At 43.7% G+C, this 17,357-nt stretch overlaps 2 protein-coding genes across 3 annotated transcripts; both read right to left on the bottom strand.

The window, feature by feature from the left end:
* Positions 1-7,571: 7,571 nt before the first annotated feature.
* LOC115734251 (NDR1/HIN1-like protein 12) lies at positions 7,572-8,626 on the bottom strand. Its single transcript, XM_030664922.2, has one exon. It carries the CDS (start codon positions 8,395-8,397, stop codon positions 7,711-7,713), a length of 687 nt encoding a protein of 228 aa, XP_030520782.2. The 5' UTR covers positions 8,398-8,626; the 3' UTR covers positions 7,572-7,710.
* Positions 8,627-9,640: 1,014 nt separating this feature from the next.
* Positions 9,641-16,229, bottom strand: LOC115734250 (serine/threonine-protein kinase Nek5). 2 transcript variants are annotated; one of them, XM_030664921.2, is made up of 14 exons: positions 15,393-16,229; positions 15,198-15,264; positions 15,033-15,098; positions 14,878-14,924; positions 14,734-14,779; positions 14,556-14,636; positions 14,420-14,462; positions 14,263-14,312; positions 13,979-14,060; positions 13,841-13,890; positions 13,153-13,226; positions 12,156-12,207; positions 11,449-12,081; positions 9,641-11,373 (listed from the first exon to the last, which is right to left on the bottom strand). In XM_030664921.2, the coding sequence occupies exons 1-14, from the start codon at positions 15,494-15,496 to the stop codon at positions 9,868-9,870; spliced, it is 2,901 nt and encodes a 966-aa protein (XP_030520781.2). In that variant the 5' UTR covers positions 15,497-16,229; the 3' UTR covers positions 9,641-9,867. The 2 variants fall into 2 exon arrangements, with proteins under 2 accessions (XP_030520781.2, XP_048136341.1); XM_048280384.1 differs by lacking the exons at positions 15,033-15,098; positions 15,198-15,264; positions 15,393-16,229 and adding an exon at positions 15,013-15,031.
* Between the last annotated feature and the right edge of the window lie 1,128 nt (positions 16,230-17,357).

The raw sequence follows: 17,357 nt of genomic DNA, 5'->3' as shown, positions 1-17,357 counted from the left end.
AGGAGGAGAACTACTTGATGTATAGAACTGGCGGCGGTGGTGTGCGGGTGTATCGGACGGAAGTTGCAGAGGCATTTGAGTATCCCATGATCGACGAGACGCTTCGGCCGATGGCAAGAGCACGTTCCATGTCCATGTGGATTTTGTAGTAAGGCTACGCAAGGATGACCAGTAGAGCATGGTCATATGTAGAACGTGGCCAATCAATCAAAAAGTTAAGTTTAGGATCATAAGGTAATTTTTCTGTCTATTAATGAAATCTCGGGAAAGCGTGAAATTCATGTATTACCTGCCTGTGTCGGACCTTGTTCATAAACAATGGCACCGTGTGAGACTCTAGCCAACGAGCCCAGCTTCTTCGGCCATCACGCTTCCTAGAAAATCTTGACCTCAAATCTCACCAAGATAAGTACTGCCATTAGGTAATTTTTGTAAGCTAATTTTTGTAAGCGATACAAGCGACCATCTTAAAGAAAATATTTTCTAAAACATTCATTTTTCATGAAATAAACGTAGCCCTAAAAAAGATATTCGAAGAAAAACATGGGTCCTACAGCCACGGCTTTTTTTCAATTTGGTGGGTCAGAGTTCTATATTCATATTTCTCAATCTTTAGTAATACCGTGAAATGCGATATATGAAAATGTGTTAACTTTATTTAATAGTCGTATTTATGGTTTTCCTAATTGTTAGTAACACCAAGAATCAAATTATTTTTCGTAATCTAAGGCCCATATTTTCCTCCTTCTCTGGTCGAAGGACAAGTCATCTGATTGATGATGGCTTAGAACAATAGGCATCAACCACATCAATTTTCTGATATGTTTGTACGTGCCTTACTATTGACAACTTGCGATCCATCGATCCAAGTAGTGATTGGAGGAAATTTCCTCCGGCCACGGATGAAGGAAATTATAGTCGATTTCCTAACACAATATTTTTATAAAAAACTTTGAACTTTACCTTTTGGGATTTGTGGCTTCTATCAATACTAAGTTTTTAGCTCTCTCAAATTCTTAAAGAGGAAAATTCTAAATAAGGTCATGAAATGACTTCATTCTTTGAAAGTAGGGCCTGAAGTGGATCTTGTTTCAAATAATGGGCTCAAATTGCCTCAAATTGCTTCAAAATGGCCTCGCCTTCCACCTCCTATCGAATCTAATGCTTCGGGGGAGATGGGCAAAGGAGTGAAGCTCCATACCACCTGACAGTCGCCACGATCCAGACTTTGTAGTATGCTGAGAAAACGGCACTATCGAGCGGAAGATGTGCTTCAGCAGCAACAGATACTCCGGTACTCTTGATTCGGAAGCAATGTCATATTGTGAGCAAAAAACCCAAACACCGAGGAGATTGCGGCTAACACTAGGAGCCCAATTGCGCCAAGCATCAAACAATCCATCCACGGAAATAATGTCCACCTCCGCCAAGACCTTCTAACACCTTCTACACCACTAGGTCGGCTGGAAACCCAACAGACAGTGGTCATTGTCGAGATGGACGGTGCTTCCGGGGCAGATTTAGGCAAAGGCGCCAGGTGGCGAGGAAGGTACTATTATCATGAGGTCATGAAAAAGTTTCGAGGTGTTTTAATTGTAACATGACATTGTCCATCCAATTCGTTATTGAGCAAGGGTTATGGACTTTTTTTTTTTAATCCTCACTTGTAGACATATTTGCAGAAATAATTGGCTTGAGGGCATGGATCTTTACGTGATAGTATTGGAAAAATTGGAAACACCAAGCAAAGATCACATAGCTTAGCTAAAAGATCATCACAGCCTCAACTAATCTACGAATCAAGAATAATTTTTAACTCATTCACAACCTACAAGATGTAGGTTAACTTAGAACACCGACTTGATGCTTGTTCATCCCTGAACTAATTAAAGGAAAACATTCAACTTCATCCCCCAACTTGTCGAGAGCTATAAAAAGAGAAAATACGGTGAAATCTAGCCATCGAGAGAAACTTTTTCTCATCGATTTCTTCTAAGCGATTAACGGGCATCTTAAATGACGGTCGCCAATGAACTTAGCTTCTTCTGTGGTCGAAAACCCTAACCTCAAACCCCTGCAGACATAAGTGGCATGCTCTGTGCCAAATTTAGCGACAAACTGAACCTCGAACTCCACAACTCCAAGTCTCCTGACTTCCGCGAGATCGCTCACGAGCCAACCGGCAACGTCAGTTCGGGATGCATCTGCATTCGCCTCCAGAGGAATCGGATGCTTCGGAATGCGGAAGGCGTGAAGATACGTCCCCGCCAGGTACGTGCCTTTGTAATACACCGAGACCGCCGCGCTATCGCATGAGAAGGGGCTGCCGGTTGGGTCCTCCTTGTATCGCAGCAAGAAATCGATGTGCCAAGTCCCGTTCAATTGACGAGACGACGGCAAGAAATGGAAGGAAGAGAGGGACATGCCGGACACGAAAACTCGTGGCGTTGAGTCAGCAGTCCCAGTGGCAATAAAAAGAAGAGAAAATATGCCAAGAATGCAGCAAAGAACAACGCAATTGGCCATACACAACATGTGCCCTCCTGCTGCTCGAGTGACGATCCTGGCCCAGGCATCGTCAGGCGTTTCAAAACCGGACTGCTGCGGTTGCCACTGCTCGGGGAGCGGTCTTTGAGCTCGGACGGTGCTTCTGGGGCGGGCTGTGGTGGCGGCACCAGGAAGCCGTATGCCACGCCGGCAGGGTCTGGGCCGGATGTAGAGGATGTTTGCTCGAGTACCCTGGTAGAAAGAATCAGAAGGGTGCGTGGGCTGGTAGGGTTTAAGTAATGGGGAGCAAGGAGTTCGAATTGGATTAGGGTTTTGACCCGATTTACTTACTTAAAAGCAAATAACATAATAGATCAATATTATCGTAAGAATTAGCAGATCTGAAGTTCTGGTGTTAATATGTAAATCTAATCTTATCTTCAATCGCGTCAATACATATGCAATAAAACAATGACATGAATGCCAAAAAAAAAAAAAAAAAGAATTGAAGATAAACATGGGACCCTTATTTTTATTTTTACTTTTTGTGAGTTAGAATACGATATTCATATTTTCCTCCATCTCTGGTTGGAGGAAAAGTCGTCCGGTCAAGGGTTTAAAAACCTAGGCATCACCAAGAATTATTTTTAGTTAAGTTTGTATGTGAATGATACTCATAGCTTGCGATCGGCCGATCAAAGGTATGATCGAAGGAAATTCCCTTCGAGGACAATGTAGCTAATACCATATTCCCTAGAACTTTGAACTTTACTCGGCCCTTTTCGGAATTTAAATAGACACAAATTTTAGCCTTTGGGATATGTGACTTCAAATTCTTAAAGAGACATCATAGGTAATGTGACGTATTAACAAACAAGCTCTAGATGTTGGGATTAATTGCACACTTTCCCGAAATCTTTCCCCCTCGAAAGTCCAGACCTGGAGACATAGGTGAGATTCATGTCCCTAAGCACCTTCCTTTTCTTCCTGTCATTCAGCTTCTCCATGTCCAACTCGAACTCGACCACCGTGCTCCCGTAGCCCAGACGTAGTCCGTTGGCTCCACGACCATCCTAAGGAGTGGGATCCCTCTCTAGGAAACGAGCAGGCCAAAATGGTCGATGAAGAATACTATCTCCACGGTGAAAGAGTCGACTCCAGCCGGCAATCTGACTTCGAAAGCATAGTTATACAGCAAGCAAAATATGCGGACAAGGCGGCAATTGCAGCCAATACTAGTAGCACGGTTGTACCGAGCACGAAGCCTTCCCATTGGAAAAAATATCCACCTCCACCAAGACCACCTTGTGCCTTCCGTGCCCCTAGGTTGACCAATCACCCAATTGGTGGTCGTCAACGGCGGTCATGGTCGAAATGGCGGTGCTTCTGAGGCCGATTTAGGTAGAGGTTCCGGTGGCAGTACATACCACGATGCAAAAATGTATTGATGCACTAGAATTATTGACGAAATTATTATCATGAGGTCACGATTTTTTTTTCTTTTTCGAATTGTGGCGTGATACTAGAGGGGTCAAAAGTTTTAACCACTTTGGCCGCCGGCCTGTGCTCTCCCTTCGAACAATGGAGATTGCAGCTAAAGCTAGGAGCACAATTGTGCCGAGCACTAAGTATAGTCATCCACGGAAATAATGTCCGCCTCCGCCAAGATCTTCTAACAACTTTCGTGTCACTAGCTTGGCCGGAAGCCCAACAGACGGTGTCGTCGTCGAGATGGCGGTGCTTCAATAGGCGGAGGCGCTGGGGTAGCAACCGTATGTACTTTTTTTTTTTTTTAATCTTCCCTTATAGACATATTTGTATGAACAATCGGCTTGATTGCATGGATCTTCTCGCATTACTATTGGAAAGAATTGAAAACATCAAGCAAAAATCACATGTCTCAGCTTCAACTAGTCTACGAATCAAGAATAGTTCTGACTAAATCAGAGAAAAATAATGAACTTCATCCCCCAACCTATTGAAAGCTAGAAAAAACAAAGAAAATAGAATGAAATCTAGCCATCAAGAGAAACTTCTTTCTCATCGATTTCTTCTAAGCGATTAACAGGCATCTTACGCGACCATCCCCAATGAGCTTAGCTTCTTCGCTCGTCGAAAACCCGAGCCTCAAACCCTTGCACAAATAAGTATCACGGTACATGTCCGCTTTAGCGACGAACTGAACATCAAAATCCACGAATCCAAGTCTCCTGCCTTCCGCGAGCTCGCTCGCGATCCAACTGGGAACATCGGTTCGGGATGCGTCGAGGTTCACCTCCAGCAGAATCGGCTTTCGAGATACGCTCAAAGCGTGAAGATAAGTCCCTGCTAGGTACGCGTCTTTGTAATACACAGAGACCGCGGCGCCACCCCATGAGTAAGGGCCGTTGGCCGGGTTCTTGTATCGCAGCAAGAAATCAATGTGCCAAGTCCCGTTCAATTGACGAGACGTCGAAGGAAGAGAAAGACATGCCGGAAACGAAAACTCGCGGGTTTAAGTCGTTATTACAAACCGCGATCACCAAGTAGACCAAAACTCCCAAGATTGCAGCCCCGATGAACGGGAATGAGCATGCCTTACACGTACGCTTAACCCGCTCACTTGATGATCCTAGCCTGGGCATCGTCAGGCGTTTCCAAACCGGACAGCAGTGGCTGTTGCCGCCGCTCGGGAGCGGCCATTGAGCACGGGTGGTGCTTCGTGGGCGGGCTGCGGCGGGGGCACCGGGAAGCCGTAGAGCAAGCCGGCAGGGTCAGGGTTGGATGGAGACATTGGAGAGGATGTTTGCTTGAGTAACTCGGTAGAAAGAATCGGACGGATGCGTGGGCGGATAGAGTTAAGTAATGGGGAGCAAGGAATTTCGAATTGGATTAGAGTTTTGATACGATTTACTTATTACTTAAAAGGAAATAATATATTACATAAATATAACCGTAAAGATTCTATTATTACCGTGTAAATCAAATCTTTTGCTCAAACGCGTCAATTTAGGCGCAACAAAACAATGACAACGTATGGAAAACAAAAAAAAAAAAATTAGAAAATTTGAATACCTAGTGATCTCAGAAAGACTCTAGCATTGACATATAAATCAAATCTTGTTCTGGATAGCAACAAAACAATGGCAACGAATGGAAGAAAAAAATAATAATTTGAAGATACGCATGGGATCTTCAAATTTTTCTCCACTTCTGATTGGAGGAAAAGTCGTCCGATTGGCCTTGGAGTCGCTAAGCAAAGACGACGCCGGACGATGAAGACTCCGGCCGCCCGGTACTCTCACTTCGAAAGCATAATTATACGGCGAGCGGGACTGCGCACACCGCGGCGATTGAAGCCGCTACTAGAAGCACGATTGCACCTACCTCTTCACGGAAAAAAAAAATTCCTCCACCTCCGCCAAGACCACCTTGCGCCTTCCATCCATGCCACTAGGTTGACTGAAAACGCAGTGGTGGTCATGTCGACGGCGGCCATCGTCGAGATGGCGGTGTGCTTCCAGGGCAGATTTATTAGGAAGAGGTAGAAACGTATTGATGGACCAGAATGATTGTGCTATTATCATAAGGTCACGAAGATTTCTTTTCGGATTGTGGCATGATACTATGGAGAAACCGCAAACATCTCAGCAGAAAGATTATCGCAGCTTCAAGGTAATCTACGAATCAAGAATAGCTCGACACGTTCACAGATCTATCCAAGATGCAGGTTACGTTAGAACTTCGACTTGGTTTTAACTTATTGAAAATGATTTTAAAAGAAAACAAGAACGAGATCTATGCGTCAACAAATTTCTCTGCTTCTCGTCGATTTTCTCCAACTCCGGGGCATCTTCTGTCGCTGCCGCTGATGAGCTTAGCTTCTCCCGCCGTCGAAAATCCTAACCTCAAACCCCCGCACAGTTAAGTGCGACGTCCTTCGCCATGTTCAGCGACAAACTGAACCTCCAGCTCCACGACCCCAAGCCTCCTCGCTTCCGTGAGATTGCGCGTGGGCCAATCTGGCACGTCCCTCCGGGATGCATCGACGTTCACCTCCTGTAGAATCGGATGCTCCGGAGTCGTGAGGAAGGCGTGAAGATCCATCCACGCCAGGTACGCGCCTTTGTAGTACACCGAGGCCGCGGCCCCGCCGCAAGAGAAGTAGTAGCCGGCCGGGGCCTTGTATAGCAGTGAGAACTCGACGCGCCAAGTCCCGTTCAGCTGGAGAGACGACGGTGACACACCGAAGGAAGAGAGGGACACATTGGCCGCGAAAACTCGCGGAAATCTTTCGGCGGTCGAATCTAGAATCATCACTGAGAAAAGAAATCCGAGTATCGCCAGCAATCCTACGACTAACAACACGTGACAGCATAGTTCACAGCCGCACCGTAATTTAAACATGGGACCTTGTGATCTTCGATCAAAAGCATGATGATTGGAGCGAAATCCCCTATAACCCCGGACAAAGGAAAATGTAGCAGATTCCCTAGTACAATTTTTTTCCCAAGAGACATTGAATTTTACCCAACCCTTTTTGGAAATTGATTCCGACACGTCATGTTAGCAAATTTGTCCGTGAGATCATCGGAAGGACTAAATTGCACTAAATATAAAAAGTTCAGGACTTGATTGCATAGATTTAAACATTTAAGACTTGATTATATATATAAATGAGGCAAATGTTTAAGACTGTCAGCGCAATCCTTCCAAAAAATTTCCGCCTCCAAAGTCTAGACCAAGACCTCAAACCAACGTGATTAAAAAATGAGAAAAATTGCCAAGAAAGACATAAACTTATTGCATTTGTGTCAATTCATTCTTAAATTTTTTGATTTAGCCGAATCATTCATAAACCTCTTGATAATTTATCAATTGAGTCCTATCAAACGAAAATCGAGGACGTGGACGTGGACGTCGATTTTCCTACGTGGCACGGTCGATACTAATATGGACTGAATTGACATAAGTGCAATAGGTTTAGAATTTTTTTTTTTTTTTGGTAATTCTCCTTAAAAAAAAGAGAAGACATAGGTGAGCTCCATAGTAACAGATACTTATAAATTTATAATGAAGTCACATATTACAATTTTCTGTAGTTTCGTTTCTTAAGAGTCTGCTCCTTCCTATTAACGATCTGACACAAAGAAAGAACAAGCTGACGAAAGCTATAATCAGGCCATGAACTATACCACTTGCCATAATGGGCCTTTAGAGAAGAAATCAGAGGAACGCCTAATGTTAATCAACGGAGCAGATTCTCCCTCCATCATGGAGCTTCCCTGTTTCTTTGGCAGGCAAAAACTCGACGCTCAAATCCTTACAGGAGGCCTCCACCAACCTCTGCCTGCTCAGCCACCTCCCAGCTCTGAACGTCACCCTCATACTCGCCTTCACCTGAAAGCTCACCACCCCTCTGCTCCAATCCCCTTTGATGTCCCTAAGCACCTTCCTCTTCTTCTTGTCGCTCAGCTTCTCCATGCCCAACTCGAACTTGACCTCCGAACTCCGGTTGCCTAGTATCTGTATGTAGTTTGGCGGATCCACGACGCTCCTGAGGAGTGGGATGCCCCTGTAGGAAATGAGCAAGCCAAATTGGTCGATGGAGAAGACTATCTTCTTGTTCGGGTTCGTTACCACAAGCTCGATATCGAATCTGGGGGTGAACTGAGGGCTCGAGATGTTGAAGCCGGACACGGCGAGAGAGTTGACTCTGGATGAAGGAGGGTGGGGATGGAGCATGAGCCAGGCGATGAAGCACGCGGCGCTGGCCAAGACGAATAGCAGGATTAGCGAGGTGATCAGGCAGCGAACCACTTGATTGGCCACAGATTTGGTAGGACGATGACAGGAACGACGCATAGAACGAGATACTGACAGCCCGTGGGTGTGATGGATTGAAGTTGCAGAGGCGTTTGGGTGGTCCATGGTTGAGGAGATGCAATTTTTGGATGATTTCCAAACTCAAGAGGGGTCCTATTATAGAGAGTTTTCACAGAGAGAGAGAGAGAGAGAGAGAGAGAGGTAAACGAGAGGAAATTCCATTTCATATGGACTTTGGAGGAGGGGAAACGCGTTTGCATTGTTTGGAGTCGTGTGAAAGGAGAGGAACGTGATTTGAAGATATTGGGGCCTATGAGTTTGGAGTTAATCTCTGATTGAAAAGAGTGAAGCATCCTGACAACTTCCAAGAAATTCTCGACCGAGTTCGTGTTTCTGTTGTTTTACAGAATTCCCCCTCTTTTAATTTGTTGTTTTTCCGGGTGGTGAAAGTGTTCGACGCTTAGAAAACAAACTGCTATTTTGATTTTCGGTCCTGGTTAGTTCAAGCTTAAAGGAAGAAAGCATTGCATCATGTGGTCACAGACTGCGCGAGCATGGTCAATAGAGCACGGTCATAATCATATGTAAGCTTCCACCGGACTTCTCCTCTGTTCCATCCCAGCCTTCGCTCCCCACAAAAGGACCACCGTAAGTCTCTCTCTCTATCCGCACAAATGTTTCGCATGAATTACCCAACAAGAAAGACAAACAACATATGTAAAATCAACTTGAATCCATTGCACTATGACGTTTGCCTAATTTAGTGCATATCTTAGAATCCAATGACTACCGTACCTCAAAACTGGACTAATTCTTGCTAATATTATGGCCAACTTTTAGAAGTTCTGTCCACTGAAAACAATTGTAACAGCTATAAGACATATATGCCTTAGAGACTAGAGATACTCAGAACTGAAGTGGGAAGTCAGTGAACGCTACCCACATGTGTATCCGTGATGTCGCAAATTACAACCAGAACATAGATTTAACTCATTATGGGCCAATCACGAGCTTTCTAAGCAGGGCTGGAATACAAAACAAAACGAAAACAAGGAGGAAATGCTAGTTTACTTGATGACCTAGAGTAGAGTTTGCATCATCTCCTGCCCTAGCTCTCATACTGACAGAGCCAAAAAAAAAATAGCTACAAAGAGCACAATGGTAATGAAACAGATTCTTGGCCACTACGAAATCATTCTCAGCTAAATGGATCTTGAAGATATTAGTTCCTAATGCTTATTTTTTTCTCAATATATTATTCACAGTGCTATTATTTGCTAATGAAAGTAAACAGACTGCTTTAACAGCTCGGAATTACGTGATTTAACTCACAAAGCACGCCCAAGTATCAGGCTGGAATTCAATCTTTCTCATCTCTATTGGTCACTATGTACAAAAAGGTAATGCATCTAAGAACTGAATCGTAAAGGATGAATAAGAAAAAGGAAATAGATAAGGAGTGGTTTCTCAAATATTCAAGGGCTCTTGAATGTACAATTGCACAACAAAAATCAATGAATCACTAGGCCAACACCCATAATTACGATAGGAGCCTGCTTGCCACAATTTGATGCTTCACAAAGTTCGTCCGCCGTCCTCAATCTTCATGCCTTTTAGACTCTTGGCTAGCCATATAGCTGTTTCCCTTGGGGAAACTTTATCTTTCCCGAAAGGCTTCAACACAACTGCAAGCTCTTCTAATCTATTGTGCTGCAGCAATTCCGCAGACAATTCAAGGAGCCCTTCTAGCGCCTCAGCCCTCTGCCTGAAGGACTTAACATCCAATGTCTCCTTAGCCGGTAGTTCCTCTTCGTTCCCAATGGAGTTGGGTTTTGCTGGTGGCAATGAATCGGCTTTTGGCACAGAATCAGATACCAATCCGGCCGAAACAGTGTTTGCAACATCAATTTCTTTAACAGCAGAATGATCGGAGTCATTTGACAGATGTGACACGGCTTCGGAGCCACTAGAAGTTCTTATAGTCATGGGAGTAGCCATGTTTCTCATTTCCATGTCCTCACTGACAACATTTATCAGCTTCCCCACATTTACATTTTGGACACCCATCTCCACAGTTTCCACAACAGGCTGCTCACTGCCAACTCTGAAACTACTGTGCCTTATAACATGAATGACATCATCGTAAGCTGAATGAAGATGAGGGGCACCTGACTTTTCTATTGTTGGATGGTGCAGAATCATCCCTTTATCAGGCTGCATGTTCCTTTGGCTAGATGATGTAGGAGATGTACTAGAAGTAGTAGTTTCGGCTAGCGACGACAGAAGCTCTCGTACCATATATTTCTCATCACCACTGGAAGGAGATGTAGGAGTCGACTGGGAGACTTTATTGGGTGTGATACTAGGCCTGCATAGAGGGCCATCGCCTTTGCGAACAAATATTTCTTCACAACCAATTTGGGGAAAATTTGAATTCACTTTGTCACTACCAGCAATCATTTTATGAAGTTCAGCACCAGTTTCGGAGATTTTCCTAGAATCTGTTAGAGAACTAGAGTCGTGTCTGCAGCTTCCAGCGGCCTCCTCATCATAATTCTCACAATGTACATGAGATGCAGGTGCACTTGCGAGAGATATCGTGCTTTCAGTGTATGCATCTCTGTTATTGACAGGCTGTGACTGCTGTACATGTTCCGCCATGACAAAAGAAGAAGTCGTAGCATCATCACAAACCTCAAATCCTTGAATGGAGAAAGAAGAAGATTCAGAATTGCTACTAGCAGTTTGCATCCCTCTGGAAGCTTCTACCTTTGGAAGCTCTCCTTTGGTCTGCCTACTCAGATGGGAAACAACACCATTGTGAACTTGAGTAACCTTTTCAGGCTCATGCATCGGCTCCCTTGAACCTAACTTCACCGAATTGGCCACGGTGTTAGGAGTATTGACCCCCATTTGCCTGGCTTGCCCAGGAAATGAGGATCTTCTGACCTGATTTGAGGGAGGCGTATTCTGCCTGGCTCTTGCCATAATAGGATCATCAGTAGCCTGTCTTATGGCACCGGAAGGAGGGGCCACGTCATGCCTCGGTTTTGTCTTAGGTAAAAAATCAACTACAGGTAACTGGAATACATCACAAAGCATTAGCAACACTCTCAATCAATATAAGAAAACTAACAGCCATAGTAATCCTAATACCTGATGCTTCAGCGAAAGTGTTCTTTCAACCTTCTTCTGCAGCTCATTGTCTGCCTTTGCAGGTGTTGCAGCTGAAGCGTCTGTATTATGCTTGATAGCAGGAACAGGACTGGGTTTAGGAATCTTTGGCGATAATTCTCTATTATTTCTTTGGTTAGATGTAGATCCAGCCTTTATTCGGCTGCCTCTCGCTGGAGAACTGTTTTCTCGCACTTTCCCTTCTTTTAAAGCCATCATGATACTCTTAATAGTTCTCGGCTGCTTCAGTTCGGCACCTGATACCTGCACTTCATGTGAGGGTTTTGCTATCTCTTGCTCTTCCTTCTTGGTAATGGGTCCATTTTGTGCTTCGTTTGATAGGGACCGCTCAAAGCAATCTTCAACATCAAATGAAGCCAAATCAGTATCAGTGGCTCTGTTATTGCAGTTGAGAACATCGGATAAATTTTTCTCACTCGAAAGCAAGCTGTCTTTATCACTGCAAGAGCTGTTACTATTTTGGCTCTCAGCCATACTTCTCCGAGAACTGGGAGTTTTTGTGGGCTTTTCTGAGATATATGTGGTTGGAGTTAAGGATGGACGATACTGGTCAACATAAGGTTGCAAATAAGGATGCTTCAGGACCTCGGATGCCTGGAAAAGAAAAATTGAATGTTAGCATCAAGACTTGCTGGCTTGGAATTTGTGAAGTTGACAGAAAACATTACACTTGGTCGATGCTCGGGATTCTTTCTCAGCATTCCCTTGATAAGCGTTTTTCTGCATCACAATGCTAAGCAGATTATAGTAGGCCATGCACTATTCTTTTATCAGACATCAAGTATAAGAAAAATATGACTTCCTCAAGATCTCAGGCACAACTTATCAAGTGAAGGTAGTAAAGGGGCAACCGGGGGGAAGGGGGAGGGGAGAAGGAGAATGGCAAATGGAAGAGAGTGGATCTTTTCTTCTTTTTTTCTTTTCCTTTTCTTAGCTTTTATTGTTTTCCCCTTTTCTTTTTCTTGGCGAGAAAGAAAAATTACACGGGGTGGTGTCTCTGGGAAAGGGGAGGGCAACCCCATGAAAAGAAGCCTGTTTTAAAAGAAATAAGTACTTGATGTTTAACAAACTTGGGAAACTACCAGGCCAGGGGCCACCACTACTCTGCCAATGGTCACTACATAGAAGGTAGGATGCTGGAGAGAAAAGTAGGTTTTTTGGGAATGGTAATCATACTGGGGCAGACCAAGAAGCATCTCACAAGTGGATCATGATGCCACTAGCATCCTAATATATTAATATGAAGCCCTGAGTATCTGATGCAAATGTATCTGCTTTTCCATGTGCCATCAATTTCATCATGGCACGGGACATGAGGTGTAAGGAATTTACGGCCATGAAATTGAATAGAATAAATTGCCAAGAACTATCCCCGTGGATGATTACCTTTATCTCTGACATATCACTGTTTAATACAAGAAAGAAACAAGAAACTGAGAGTTTAAGACTCCTGATCAGGCAAGTAACGCACACTTTTAGAGTACCTTGCCTCTATTCTGCAAATATACAAACTCACACTTAAAGAAACTTAAATATTTCCTCAAAGGCATAAGATTAGGTAACATTCAGTCGAGCAACTAAGATACAAATGTCTAGCATTACAAAAAAGTACCAAAGAGTGAAGAACATGATGCTAGTGGGCAACTAAAGCTCATTAACACTTACAAAGATGGGGAATAGCATGAAGGCAAGGGACCAATAGAGGAACGGTTTATCTTGCTAATTAGACCAGCCATATCCTGAGACCAATCATATAAGGCAAGAGTTAGATATCCACATCTGCCCACTATTGAGTTGGCACATAGGAATGTACAGAAGAGCAGAACAAATCAGAAAAGCTTTGATAAAGCAAAACTATCAAACTTCTTCTAAATTGTAATTCAGTACCAAATTGCCCCTCATAATAAAAGCCGTCATGCCTAGTTAAAAGAAATATTATAAATCAAAATGGCAAGTCTAATTATCAATGTAACTAAGACAGGAGGCTATGTGGTTCTTCTTCTTCTTCTTCTTTATTTTTTGGGGGAACTGCTACAATATGAACTGAATCGAGACAATGTTTGCCACACTAATGAAAAAAGTGCAATGTCTGTCTAATAAAGAGAAGAAATGACAATAAGCACCAGCTATCCAGCTGGGGGATTACAAACAAACCATGCCTTCCCACCAACCCGGGGGGATAAATTAAATCCATACATACATGTGCAGTCACACTCGGATGGAAATAAGGCAATCCAGAATATGCAAATCACACTCACACGGAAAGAACAAAACTCAAACCAAAGAGAGATCTCACTGCGCCTGTCCAATCAGTTGAAGATATGTTCTTAGTAAAAGTACACAGAAGTCTTACAAAAGCCTTAAATGCAGGTCGATAAGCAGCCATCTCATACATGCAACAGCCTGATCAAAATGAGTAAAATCAGAAACATATTTGAAAAAAAAAAAAAAAACTGATACACCAAGACGTATGCAGAAAGTACGGATGTACCTAGAGACCATATGTCCGACTTGAAGCCATAAGGTATATCTGCAAGTAGTTCTGGGCACATGTAATTGGGAGTTCCCACAACCTACAGAGCATGACAGCCATTGTATTAATGTTCTGTTAAATATCAATAAACTTGGGCTAAAGGTTGGATGAATGCAGCACTAGAAAATCTTTGCGCATGTATGCTTAAACATGCTGAGTCTGAGATGATTGGGACGATTTCATCCGATTCTTTCTTGCTTGCCTAAACCAGCTCGTATCATTTTGTTGAGAAAAAAACTCACCGATGAAGCCAAGTCATCTGCCTTCAGGGTTTTAGCAAGCCCAAAGTCCCCTAGATTTAACCCAGGCATGTACAAACAAAATAAGATAGCAATTTAAGAGACTTGGAACCACTAGTAGTTAAAACCCCACTAAGTATCACAGCAAGTATGAACTTACCTAGGCGAACATCCTGATCTTTGGTAAGAAAGATGTTCGAACACTGCAATGAATGTAAAATGACTTCAATATTTCAAAAACTGGGCATGACAGTAAAAAGTTGCTTGTTCACTTAAATTACTTCATAGCTACTCACTTTTAGATCCCGATGGAGCACATAATTTGAGTGCAAGTACTCAACCGCGAGCAATAATTGGGCAAACCACTTGCACAGTTTCTGCAAAATATAGATTCCATGGTGAACATGATTCATTTGATCAACCTCCCGATCTGACAAGATCAATTAAGCGGACAAGTGAAAATGTAGACAATACCTCCTCCGGAAAATATACACCATTGGACTTTTTCATCAACTCAGCCCTGTGAAAGTAAACAAGAAAGACATTTTGATGAGACAAGATTATTCCCCATCCGGAAACTAAAAGACACTGGGATTCTTCCAAATCCATCAAACTCACATGTCTCCGCCTTCACAGTAACCAGTGACGATGCAAACATAGCAACCCTGCATTTCATTTACATGGCTTCTATTTCAGGAAGGAATCTAAACAAAAGATGTATTATCAGTGGACAAAGAAACTTGGCACATGTACAATTTAAGTGGGTCTCTCACTTTCTCGACCCATGCTTCCTTGAACTCCACTATGTAAGGATGCTGGATACGCGCAATTAAAGCCATCTACGAGACAAAAGAAATGCCGATTTCGTGAATAACTCCAAAGCGAGGATGGATGACAGGAATAATCAACTGATAATAGAATCGAAGGGATAGAGATACCTCTTGATGAGCAGATCTCCTGCATCGCTCTGTTTGCCGCGCGAGCCTTATCTTCTTCAACACATATCTGTCAATGCGAATTCGACCAGATATTAGCTCGACATACGAGATAAACCACACATTTATGACATCAAATGCACACGAATGAGCGACCAATCACGCGGATGAAATTTCGTGAGCACTATAGATACGCACTTCTTCTTCTCGGCCTTGTGAAGGACGAGAATAGCAGCACCAAAAGCGCCGCGACCGATCTGCTCCATGATCTCATACTGATCCATCCGAGACTCCGTCGCCATCGGCTCACCGACAACCTAACGACCTTCAGATCAATGGCTGACGCGACCACGCTCCGAACGAATCAATCCGCTTGAATCCTCCTCACACCATTGCGGCCCCAACACCGAAACGGCGCACCACTCTCCGGATCTGAGGGTATGTGTCGCCAGCATTAGCAGATGAGCTCATAGCTCGGGATTTCCCAATCTGCAGAAACACACGACTGCTCGCAGCCTCGCGAAGCGAGTCATCCACCGAGAATGGGCGGTCCCTCTCCAATGGCCGACGCGTCGAGATGCGGAGTCCAATCGCCTCTGCCTCTTCCTCTTCCTCTTCTCCCCCCCTCGACTCCTCCGCGGCTCGGCTGAATCGGATGAATCAATGCGGCTCGTGCTGGCGCCAAAAGCGAGAGAAAATCGCCTCCGAAGGCGGGCCTCGCTCTCTCTCTCTCTCTCTCTTCTAGCTCTTCACTGGACACACTCTCCCACTTGAAGCAAAAGGCAATACAATAATGCGCAAACTCTTGCTCTCTTCTCGGGAACTGCTGGGGCTGTGCCGACACTCGAGAGCTTCGAATTCCACCGGCCTGAGAAGCTCGAGAGGTGAAACGCACAAATGGAGGAAGAAGAAGGTGCACCAGAGGAAGAACACTAGTTCATCGGTAATTATGCAGGCACAGGGAGACGGCAAAGAAAAAAAAAGAAAGAAAAGAGGGTGGTTGAGCTATGAGTTCACTCCGAAAGCGACTCTCTTTTGCCAAATTAGAAGCGGAATATATTATAATATAGGAAATGGACAGATTTAAATCCGGATTTCGTACAAAGTATTAGGCCGATAGTCGTTTTGAACCGAGACGTTGGGGCCTAACCAGACCCGTCACGTCAGACGGGCGAGTCGAATTGGTTGAGCTACGAGTTCCTCCGGTCGCCCGGTGCTAAGGTACGCCGTCCAACGTCGGCCTTTTTTTTTTCCAGGGGCAAATGACGCAAATAGTGAACATAGTCTCTAGACCATAAATTTTTGTTAAATGTGATCCTTCAAATTTAATTCAATCTATAATATCATCCATAAACTTTAAATATGTTAAGTTCGTTCAACGTCATCCCCAAACTTTTAATTTGTTCAATATGATATTTTACTTTCTAGACATGTTCATTTTAGTCACTAGACTGTACGGAAATGTTTAATGCGGGACAACGTAGAACGTGTAAGGGGACTAACCTGACCATGTGCAAGTCCAAGGACTGTAATGTACGGATTAATAGTTGAGGGACAATATTTTACAATGGACTAAAGTTCGGGGACTGCATTGAACATATTTAAAATTCGTGGATTATATTGCATATGAGGACAGCTCACGGATCATTTGTATCATTATACATTTTTTAAGGCGTAAATTGTTATATTGTTTAACACCTCGGACCGCATCAAATGAAATGTAAGTCAAAATCTCAAGGAGCAACTCGAATGCGAAATCTTCTTGTGTTAAAAAAATATGGCAAATCGAATTATCTCGTGCCGTAACCCCTTAAAGGCGCGAATAAGTGCAATGCTGCTCTCATTTGCATGCGCATGCCCATACGCTCTGTTGTTGTAATATCTTTGGTCAAAAGTTAACGGCAATGTCTTCGGTTCTTGTGGGTTTGACGTGCCGATCAAAATACTCCGCACGAACTCTTTTGCGATCGCTACATGTCGCTGAGTGGGGGGTATTCAATAATTATCTTTTGAAGAAGTTTAAACCGCATCGAAATGAGCTAACAATACCCCATCGAGCGTATTTTTCCGATAGTCCTCTTCTCATCGTGCGTAAATCAAATGTTACATGTACGGCATGAAATCATGAACGGAATTGCGTGAAACATACATCCGGTTAGCAAA

Source organism: Rhodamnia argentea, chromosome 6 (genome assembly GCF_020921035.1).
Source record: "Rhodamnia argentea isolate NSW1041297 chromosome 6, ASM2092103v1, whole genome shotgun sequence".
NCBI classification, from domain to species: domain Eukaryota; kingdom Viridiplantae; phylum Streptophyta; class Magnoliopsida; order Myrtales; family Myrtaceae; genus Rhodamnia; species Rhodamnia argentea.
The sequence above is the reverse complement of the archived record's forward strand: the minus strand, read 5'-3'. Positions and strand labels throughout refer to the sequence as shown.